Here is an 11,004-nt window from a genome sequence, read left to right as displayed (position 1 = left end):
CCCCCACAGGGCCCCTACAATCCTGCAGGACCTGCCCCCAGGTGAATTCTGGGCGTGTCCCAGGTGTGGCCAGGTGTGTCTGGGTGTGCCCAGGTGAGTTCTGGGTGCGTCCAGGTGTGCCCAGGTGTGTCTGGGCATGTCCCAGATGTGCCCAGGTGTGTTTTGGGTGTGCCCAGGTATGTTTTGGGTGCTCCCAGGTGTGCCCAGGTGTGTCTGGGTGTGCCCAGGTGTGTTCTAGATCTGCCAGCTGAGCCCAGGTGAGACCTGGATGTGCCCAGGTGTATCTGGGTGTGCCCAGGTGTGTTGTGGGTGTGCCCAGGTGTGATCTGACCATACCCAGGTGTGCGCAGGCGTGTTCTGGGTGTGCCTAGGTGAGCCCAGGTGAGCCCAGGTGTGTCCTGACCATACCTAGGGGTGCCCAGGTGTGTTGTGAGTGTGCCCAGCTGTGCACAGGTGTGCTGTGGGCGTGTCCTGGGTGTGCCCAGGTGTGTCCTGACCATACCTAGGGGTGCCCAGGTGTGTTGTGGGTGTGCCCAGCTGTGCCCAGGTGTGTGCTGGGTGTGCCCGGGTGTGCCCAGGTGTGCCCAGGTGTGTCCTGACCATACCTAGGGGTGCCCAGGTGTGTTGTGAGTGTGCCCAGCTGTGCACAGGTGTGCTGTGGGTGTGTCCTGGGTGTGCTGTGGGTGTGCCCAGCTGTGTCCTGACCATACCCAGGCGTGCCTGGCTGTATCCAGGTGCGTTCTGGGTTTGCCCAGGTGTGTTCTGGGTGTGCCCAGCTGTGCCCAGGTGTGTGCTGGGTGTGCCCAGCTGTGCACAGGCTTGTTGTGGGTGTGCACAGACCATACCCAGGTGGGCCCAGGTGTGTTGTGGGAGTGCCCAGGTGCGTTCTGACCATACCCAGGTGTGCCCAGGTGTGATGCAGGTCCACCCAGGAGTACCCAGGTGTGTTTCAGGTGTGCCCAGGTGTGTTGTGGGAGTGCCCAAGTGTACCCAGGTGTGTTGTGGGTGTGCCCAGGTGTGATCTGACCATACCCAGGTGTGCCCAGGTGTGTTGTGGGCGTGCCCAGGTGTGCCCAAGTGTGCCCAGGTGCGCCTAGGTGTGTTGTGGGTGTGCCCAGGTGTGCCCAAGTGTGCCCAGGTGTGCCCAGGTGTGTCTGGGCATGTCCCAGATGTGCCCAGGTGTGTTTTGGGTGTGCCCAGGTGTGTCTGGGCGTGTCCCAGCTGTGCCCAGGTGTGTTTTGGGTGCCCAGGTGTGTTTTGGGTGTGCCCAGGTATGTTTTGGGTGCTCCCAGGTGTGCCCAGGTGTGTCTGGGTGTGCCCAGGTGAGTTCTGGGTGCGTCCAGGTGTGCCCAGGTGTGTCTGGGCATGTCCCAGATGTGCCCAGGTGTGTTTTGGGTGTGCCCAGGTATGTTTTGGGTGCTCCCAGGTGTGCCCAGGTGTGTCTGGGTGTGCCCAGGTGAGTTCTGGGTGCGTCCAGGTGTGCCCAGGTGTGTCTGGGCATGTCCCAGATGTGCCCAGGTGTGTTTTGGGTGTGCCCAGGTATGTTTTGGGTGCTCCCAGGTGTGCCCAGGTGTGTCTGGGTGTGCCCAGGTGTGTTCTAGATCTGCCAGCTGAGCCCAGGTGAGACCTGGATGTGCCCAGGTGTATCTGGGTGTGCCCAGGTGTGTTGTGGGTGTGCCCAGGTGTGATCTGACCATACCCAGGTGTGCGCAGGCGTGTTCTGGGTGTGCCTAGGTGAGCCCAGGTGAGCCCAGGTGTGTCCTGACCATACCTAGGGGTGCCCAGGTGTGTTGTGGGTGTGCCCAGCTGTGCACAGGTGTGCTGTGGGCGTGTCCTGGGTGTGCCCAGGTGTGTCCTGACCATACCCAGGCGTGCCTGGCTGTATCCAGGTGCGTTCTGGGTTTGCCCAGGTGTGTTCTGGGTGTGCCCAGCTGTGCCCAGGTGTGTGCTGGGTGTGCCCAGCTGTGCACAGGCTTGTTGTGGGTGTGCACAGACCATACCCAGGTGTGCCCAGGTGTGTTGTGGGAGTGCCCAGGTGCGTTCTGACCATACCCAGGTGTGCCCAGGTGTGATGCAGGTCCACCCAGGAGTACCCAGGTGTGTTTCAGGTGTGCCCAGGTGTGTTGTGGGAGTGCCCAAGTGTACCCAGGTGTGTTGTGGGTGTGCCCAGGTGTGATCTGACCATACCCAGGTGTGCCCAGGTGTGCTGTGGGTATGCCCAAGTGTGCCCAGGTGTGCGCAGGTGTGTTGTGGGCGTGCCCAGCTGTACCCAGGTGTGTTGTGGGCGTGCCCAGGTGTGCCCAAGTGTGCCCAGGTGTGCCCAGGTGTGCCCAGGTGTGTTGTGGGCGTGCCCAGGTGTGCCTAAGTGTGCCCAGGTGTGCCCAGGTGTGCCCAGGTGTGTTGTGGGCGTGCCCAGGTGTGCCTAAGTGTGCCCAGGTGTGCCCAGGTGTGCCCAGGTGTGTGCTGGGTGTGCCCAGGTGTGCCCAGCTGTGCACAGGCTTGTTGTGGGTGTGCACAGACCATACCCAGGTGTGCCCAGGTGTGTTGTGGGAGTGCCCAGGTGCGTTCTGACCATACCCAGGTGTGCCCAGGTGTGATGCAGGTCCACCCAGGAGTACCCAGGTGTGTTTCAGGTGTGCCCAGGTGTGTTGTGGGAGTGCCCAAGTGTACCCAGGTGTGTTGTGGGTGTGCCCAGGTGTGATCTGACCATACCCAGGTGTGCCCAGGTGTGTTGTGGGCGTGCCCAGGTGTGCCCAAGTGTGCCCAGGTGCGCCTAGGTGTGTTGTGGGTGTGCCCAGGTGTGCCCAAGTGTGCCCAGGTGTGCCCAGGTGTGTTGTGGCTGTGCCCACCTTGGACTCCACGTGGTAGGCGACGTAGTGGGCGGTGCAGCGCAGGGGGATCTTCCTGACGGGCCAGGGCGCGTCGTAGGACAGGTACGCAGGTAGGACACTGATCCTGAGCTCACCCTGCCCAAACACCCCAAAACACCCCAAAATCACCCCAAAATGGCTCAGGTGTGGCACAGGACAGGTACGCAGGTAGGACACTGATCCTGCCCAGGTGTGCCAGGTGCGCTCACCTGGCGGTTGAAGTACAGGAAGCCCTTGGGGCAGTTGACGTTGTGGAAAGGTGCGAAGGACTCCACGGGGCCGTCGATGCCCATGGGGTGCAGCCGCAGCGCCCCCCGGCCCGTCAGCAGCACCCAGTGCGGGGAGGGGCCGCAGATGAACACCTGCACAGGTGAGACACACCTGGTCACACCTGGGGACCCCCGGGAATGGGGCACCCAGAGCCCCCCGGCCCGTCAGCAGCACCCAGTGCGGGGAGGGGCCGCAGATGAACACCTGGGACAGGTGAGGGACAGGTGAGACACCTGGGGACCCCCAGAGACCCCCGGGAAAGGGGAGAGGGACACCAAGAGACTCCTGGAAATGGTGACAGGGACATACAGGGACCCCCGTCAGCAGCACCCAGTGCGGGGAGGGGCCACAGATGAACACCTGCGACAGGTGAGGCACACCTGGTCACACCTGGGGACCCCCAGAGACCCCTGGGAATGGGGAGAGGGACCCCCGGGAATGGGGCACCCAGCGCCCTCCGGCCCGTCAGCAGCACCCAGTGCGGGGAGGGGCCACAGATGAACACCTGCACAGGTGAGGGACAGGTGAGACACCTGGGGACACCCAGAGACCCCAGGAAAGGGGACAGGGACCCCCAGGGAGCCCCAGGAATGAGGAACCCAGAGACTCTCAGGGCAGCACCCAGTGAGGGGAGGGGACTGCAGGTGAACACCTGGGCAGGTGAGGGACAGGTGAGGGACAGGTGAGACACACCTGGTCACACCTGGGGAAACCTGGGGACACCCAGGAATGGGGACAGGGACCCCCAGGGACCCCCGGGAATGAGGAACCCCGAGACTCTCAGGGCAGCACCCAGTGCGGGGAGGGGCTGCGGGTGAACACCTGGGACAGGTGAGGGACAGGTGAGACACCTGGGATACCCAGAGACCCCCGGGAATGGGGACAGGGACATACAGGAATGGGGACAGGGACCCCTGGGAATGAAGCACCCAGAGCCCCCTGGCCCATCAGCAGCACCCAGTGCGGGGAGGGGCCACCTGGGACAGGTGAGAAACACCTGGTCACACCTGGGGACCCCCAGGGACCCCCGGGAATGAGGAACCCAGAGACTCTCAGGGCAGCACCCAGTGCGGGGAGGGGCCGCAGGTGAACACCTGGGCAGGTGAGGGACAGGTGAGGGACAGGTGAGACACCTGGGATACCCAGAGACCCCCGGGAATGGGGACAGGGACACCCAGGAAAGGGGACAGGGACACCCAGGGAGCCCCGGGAATGGGGCACCCCGAGACTCTCAGGGCAGCACCCAGTGCGGGGAGGGGCCGCAGGTGAACACCTGGGACAGGTGAGACACCTGGGAATCCCGGGAATGGGGACAGAGACACCCAGGGACCCCCGGGAATGGGGACAGGGACATACAGGGACTCCCTAAGTAGCATTCAGTGCGGGTTTGGGGGTCCCACCCCATAGATTTGGGATCCCGGATGGATTTTGGGGTCCCTGATGGATTTTGGGGCCGTTTTTGGGGTCCCTCACACCCGAGTAGCTGTAGATGTCGTGGAAGGGGCGGGTTTGGGGGTCCCACCCCATAGATTTGGGGTCCCTGGTAGTTTTTAGGGTCCCACCCCCCAGATTCGGGATCCTTGATAGATTTTGGGATCCCTGATGGATTTTGCGGTCCCTGATGGATTTTGGGGTCCCGGGCAGTTTTTGGGGTCCCCCCGGGCAGTTTTTGGAGCACCTCACCCCTGAGTAGCCGTAGATGTCGTGGAAGGGGCGGGTTTTGGGTCCCTGACGTTTTTTAGGGTCCCACCCCCCAGATTGGGGATCCCGGATGGATTTTGGGGTCCCTGATGGATTTTGGGTTGGTTTTTGGGGCGGTTTTTGGGGCGCCTCACCCCCAAGTAGCCGTAGATGTTGTGGAAGGGGCAGATTTGAGGTCCCTGGTGGGTTCCGGGGTCCCCCCCGGGGAGTTTTTGGGGTCCCTGATGGATTTTGGGGTCCCTGCTGGTTTTTAGGGTCCCACCCCCCAGATTTGGGGTCCCTGGTGGGTTTTGGGGTCCCTGATGGATTTTGGGGCGGTTTTTGGGGTGCCTCGCCCCCGAGTAGCCGTAGATGTCGTGGAAGGGGCAGGTTTGGGGTCCTTGGTGGGTTTTGGGGTCCCACCCCCCAGACTCAGGATCCCTGATGGGTTTTGGGGTCCCTGATGGATTTTGGAGTGGTTTTTGGGGCGCCTCACCCCCGAGTAGCCGTAGATGTCATGGAAGGGGCGGGTTTGGGGTCCCTGGTGAGTTTTGGGGAGCAGCTCCTGCTCCACGTGCACCTGTGACCCCAAAAACGGTCAGGGGACCCCAAAACTACACCAGGAAAACCCCAAAAATCCACCTGGAACCCCAAAATCCACCAGGAAAACCCCAAAAACACACCTGGAACCCCAAAATCCACCAGGAAAACCCCAAAAACACACATGGAACCCAAAAATACACCTGGAACTCCAAAAAATCCATCCCAGAACCCCAAAAATCCATCCCAGAACCCCAAACCTCTTGTACAGGAGCAGCTCCTGCTCCACGTGCACCTGCGACCCCAAAAACGGTCAGGGGACCCCAAAAACGGTCAGGGGACCCCCAAAAATACACCTGCAACCCCAAAAATACACTTGGAACCCCAAAAATCCACCTGGAACCCCAAAAACCCATCCCAGAACCCCAAACCCCTCGTACAGGAGCAGCTCCTGCTCCACGTGCACCTGCGACCCCAAAAACGGTCAGGGGACCCCAAAAATACACCTGAAAATCCACCCAGTGCCATCCCAGTCCATCCCAGTGCTCCCAGTGCCATCCCAGTCCATCCCAGTGCCATCCCAGTCCATCCCAGTCCATCCCAGTGCTCCCAGTCCCAGCAGGAAGGGGCGGCGCTGGCCCCGGCCCAGCCCCAGCAGCAGCAGCTCCCGGACGTGCGGCAGTTCCCAGTGCTCCCAGTCCATCCCAGTACCAGCAGGAAGGGGCGGCGCTGGCCCCGGCCCAGCCCCAGCAGCAGCAGCTCCCGGACGTGCGGCAGTGCCCAGTGCTCCCAGTCCATCCCAGTCCATCCCAGTCCACCCCAGTGCCAGCAGGAAGGGGCGGCGCTGGCCCCGGCCCAGCCCCCGCAGCAGCAGCTCCCGGACGTGCGGCAGTGCCCAGTGCTCCCAGTCCATCCCAGTCCATCCCAGTCCACCCCAGTGCCAGCAGGAAGGGGCGGCGCTGGCCCCGGCCCAGCCCCCGCAGCAGCAGCTCCCGGACGTGCGGCAGTTCCCTCTCGCCCCTCTCGTCCTTGCGGGGCTCGGCCGCGGGCTGCCCGAAGGAGGAATCCACCAGCACCCGCTGCCCCACCGGGAAGTTCTTCACCAGGAACACCAGGCGCCACTCGGGGACCTGGTAGATCTGGGGGGAAAATGGGGATTCTGGGGGGGAAAATGGGGATTCTGGGGGGGAAAATGGGGATTCTGGGGGGGAAAATGGGGAAAATTGGGACAAATGCGGGGAAAAATGGGAATTTTGGAGGAAAAACGGGGATTCTGGGGGGGAAAATGGGGAAAATTGGGACAAATGCGGGGAAAAATGGGAATTTTGGAGGAAAAACGGGGATTCTGGGGGGGAAAATGGGGAAAATTGGGACAAATGCGGGGAAAAATGGGAATTTTGGAGGAAAAACGGGGATTCTGGGGGGGAAAATGGGGAAAATTGGGACAAATGCGGGGAAAAATGGGAATTTTGGAGGAAAAACGGGGATTCTGGGGGGGAAAATGGGGATTCTGGGGGGGAAAATGGGGATTGAAGCAGGATTCTTCACCAGGAACAGCAGGTGCCACTCAGGGACCTGGGAGAGCTGGGGAAAATGGGAAAATTGGGAAAAAATGGGAATTTTGGGAATTCTGGAGGGGAAAAATGAAAATTCTGCAGCGAAACTGGGAATCGTGGGGGGGAAAATGGGGATTCTGCAGGGAAAACGAGGGGAAGTCCTGCACCAGGAACAGCGGCGCCACTCGGGGACCTGGTAGATCTGGGAAAAATGGGAAAAATTGGGACAAATGAGGGAAAAAATGGGATTATGGGGGGAAAATGGGAATTATGGGGAAAACAATGGGAATTGTGGGGTGAAAAATGGGAATTCTGAGGGGAAAACCAGGGGAAGTTCTTCACCAGGAACACCAGGCGCCACTCGGGGACCTGGTAGATCTGGGGGGAAAATGGGGAAAATTGGGACAAATGAGGGGAAAAATGGGAATTTTGGAGGAAAAATGGGGATTCTGGGGGCGAAAATGGGGATTGTGGGGGGGAAAATGGGGATTGCAGCAGGATTCTTCACCAGGAACAGCAGGTGCCACTCAGGGACCTGGGAGAGCTGGGGGGGAAAATGGGAATATTGGGAAAAAATGGGAATTTTGGGAATTCTGGAGGGGAAAAATGAAAATTCTGCAGCGAAACTGGGAATCGTGGGGGGAAAAATGGGGATTCTGCAAGAAAAACGAGGGGAAGTTCTTCACCAGGAACACCAGGCACCACTCAGAACCTGGGAGATCTGGGAAAAAATGGGAAAAATTGGGAAAAAATGGGAATTGTGGAGGAAAAAATGGAATTATGAGGGAAAAAATGGGAATTATGGGGGGGAAAATGGGGATTGTGGGGGGAAAAATGGGGATTGCAGCAGGATTCTTCTCCAGGAACAGCAGGTGCCACTGAGGGACCTGAGAGAGCTGGGGAAAATGAGAAAAATGGGAAAAATGGGAATTCTGGGGGGAAAAATGGGAATTGTGGGGGGAAAAATGAAAATTCTGCAGTGAAAATGGGAATTCTGGAGGGAAAATGGGAATTCTGCAGGGAAAAATGGGGATTGCAGGATTGCAGCAGGATTCTTCACCAGGAACAGCAGGTGCCACTCGGGGACCTGGGAGAGCTGGGGAAAATGGAGAAATGGGAATTTGGGGGGGGGGGAAATGGGAATTCTGCAGTGAAAATGGGAATTTTTGGGGGAAAAATGGGAATTCTGGGGGGAAAACAATGGGAATTGCAGAAGAAAATGGGGATTGCAGCAGGATTCTTCACCAGGAACAGCAGGCACCACTCGGGGACCTGGGAAAGCTGGGGAAAATGAGAAAAATGGGAAAAATGGGAATTCTGGGGGGAAAAATGGGAATTGTGGGGGGAAAAATGAAAATTCTGCAGTGAAAATGGGAATTCTGGAGGGAAAATGGGAATTCTGCAGGGAAAAATGGGGATTGCAGGATTGCAGCAGGATTCTTCACCAGGAACAGCAGGCACCACTCGGGGACCTGGGAGAGCTGGGGAAAATGGGGAAAAATGGGAAAAATTGGGAAAAAATGGGAATTGTGGGGGGAAAAATGAAAATTCTGCAGGGAAAATGGGAATTCTGGAGGGAAAATGGGAATTCTGGAGGGAAAATGGGAATTCTGGAGGGAAAATGGGAATTCTGGAGGGAAAATGGGAATTCTGGAGGGAAAATGGGAATTCTGGAGGGAAAATGGGAATTCTGGAGGGAAAATGGGAATTCTGGAGGGAAAATGGGAATTCTGGAGGGAAAATGGGAATTCTGGAGGGAAAATGGGAATTCTGGAGGGAAAATGGGAATTCTGGAGGGAAAATGGGAATTCTGGAGGGAAAATGGGAATTCTGGGGGGAAAAATAGGAATTGTGGGGGGAAAAATGGGGATTCTGCAGGGAAATCGAGGGAATGTTCTCCACCAGGAACAGCAGGCACCTCTCGGAACCTGGGAGATCTGGGAAAAAATGGGAAAAATTGGGAAAAAATGGGAATTGTGGAGGAAAAAATGGAATTCTGGGTGAAAAATGGGAATTATGAGGGGAAAATGGGGATTGTGGGGGGAAAAAAGGGGATGGCAGCAGGATTCTTCTCCAGGAACAGCAGAGGCACTTGGGAACCTGGGAGAGCTGGGAAAAATGGGGAAATGGGAATTTGGGGGGGGGGAAATGGGAATTCTGCAGTGAAAATGGGAATTTTTGGGGGAAAAATGGGAATTCTGGGGGGAAAACAATGGGAATTGCAGAAGAAAATGGGGATTGCAGCAGGATTCTTCACCAGGAACAGCAGGCGCCACTCAGGGACCTGGGAGAGCTGGGGGGGAATGGGAAAATTGGGAAAAAATGGGAATAGGAACAGCAGGCGCCAAAATTCTGCAGCGAAAATGGGAATTCTGAGGGGAAAAATGGGGATTGTGGGGGGAAAAGTGGGGATTCTGCAGGGAAAACGAGGGGAAGTTCTGCACCAGGAACATTGGGTGCCACTCGGGGACCTGGTAAATCTGGGAAAAAATGGGAAAAATGAGGAAAAATGGGAATTTTGGGAATTCTCGGGGGGGAAAAATGAAAATTCTGCAGCAAAAATGGGAATTATGGGGGGAAAAATGGGAATTCTGCAGGGAAAACGAGGGGAAGTTCTGCACCAGGAACAGCAGGTGCCACTCAGGGACCTGGGAGAGCTGGGGGGAATGGGAAAAATGAGGAAAAATGGGAATTTTGGGAATTCTCGGGGGGGAAAAATGAAAATTCTGCAGGAAAAATGGGAATTGTGGGGGGAAAAATGGGGATTCTTCAGGGAAAACGAGCATTCTGGAGGGAAAATGGGAATTCTGCAGGGAAAAATGGGGATTGCAGGATTGCAGCAGGATTCTTCACCAGGAACAGCAGGCACCACTCGGGGACCTGGGAGAGCTGGGGAAAATGGGGAAAAATGGGAAAAAATGGGAATTGTGGGGGGGAAAATGGGAATTGTGGGGGAAAAATGGGAATTCTGGGGAGAAACAATGGGGATTCTGCAGGGAAAACGAGGGAATGTTCTCCACCAGGAACAGCAGGCACCTCTCGGAACCTGGGAGATCTGGGAAAAAATGGGAAAAATTGGGAAAAAATGGGAATTGTGGAGGAAAAAATGGAATTATGAGGGAAAAAATGGGAATTAGGGGGGGAAAATGGGGATTGTGGGGGGAAAAACGGGAATTGCAGCAGGATTCTTCTCCAGGAACAGCAGGCGCCACTCGGGGACCTGGGAGATCTGGGGGGAATGGGAAAAATGAGGAAAAATGGGAATTGTGGGTGGAAAACAATGGGAATTGCAGCAGGAACACCATGGGAACTCCAATGGGAAATGGGGATTATGGGGGGAAAACAAGAGGGGTTCTGGAGGGGAAATGGGAATTGCAACAGGGAAATAATGGGAATTCTGATGGGAAAACAAAGGGAATTCCAACAGGAAAATGGCAATTGCAAAATTGGAATTCCAGAGGGAAAACAGAAATTCCAGCAGGATAGCAAGGGGAATTCCACAGGGAAAAGAAAAATCACAGAGGGAAAACAGCAGGAGTTATAGGGGGGAAACGGGAATTTGGATAGGCAAACAATGGGAATTGCAGCAGGAAAATAATGGGAATTGCAGCAGGAAAATAATAGGAATTCCAGCTGGAAAACAATGGGAATTCCAGCACACACCACCCCCATTCCCAGCCCCATTCCCAGCCCCATTCCCAGTATCCCCAGTCTGTCCCAGTATCCCCAGCCCCATTCCCAGTCCCTCCCAGTATCCCCAGCCCCATTCCCAGTATATCCAGTCCCTCCCAGTATCCCCAGTTTGCCCAGTACCTCCATGTTGCTGTTCTCCCGGGCCAGCACACACCAGCCCCATTCCCAGCCCCATTCCCAGTCCCTCCCAGTTTGCCCAGTACCTCCATGTTGCCGTTCTCCCGGGCCAGCACACACCAGCCCCATTCCCAGCCCCATTCCCAGTATCCCCAGCCCCATTCAGTTTGCCCAGTACCTCCATGTTGCCGTTCTCCCGTGCCAGCACACCCCAGCCCCATTCCCAGTCTGTCCCAGTTTGCCCAGTATCCCCAGTCCCTCCCAGCCCCATTCCCAGT

At 57.4% G+C, this 11,004-nt stretch overlaps 1 protein-coding gene across 1 annotated transcript in view; it reads right to left on the bottom strand.

Annotated features, from left to right (window-relative positions):
• The window catches only part of CPSF1 (cleavage and polyadenylation specific factor 1), a gene marked incomplete at its 5' end in the record, with an annotated part of 72,496 nt that overhangs the window by 22,215 nt on the left and 39,277 nt on the right, over positions 1 to 11,004 (bottom strand). The window contains 6 exon segments of the mRNA XM_039714732.1: positions 2,850 to 2,966; positions 3,080 to 3,232; positions 5,177 to 5,261; positions 5,621 to 5,655; positions 5,794 to 5,826; positions 6,302 to 6,499. Coding sequence (XP_039570666.1) covers positions 2,850 to 2,966; positions 3,080 to 3,232; positions 5,177 to 5,261; positions 5,621 to 5,655; positions 5,794 to 5,826; positions 6,302 to 6,499 — 621 coding nt within the window.

The sequence above is a fragment of the Passer montanus genome, unplaced genomic scaffold (genome assembly GCF_014805655.1).
Source record: "Passer montanus isolate IOZ18808 unplaced genomic scaffold, ASM1480565v1 scaffold306, whole genome shotgun sequence".
Lineage (NCBI taxonomy): Eukaryota > Metazoa > Chordata > Aves > Passeriformes > Passeridae > Passer > Passer montanus.
This window is presented reverse-complemented; position numbering and strand designations above follow the sequence as displayed.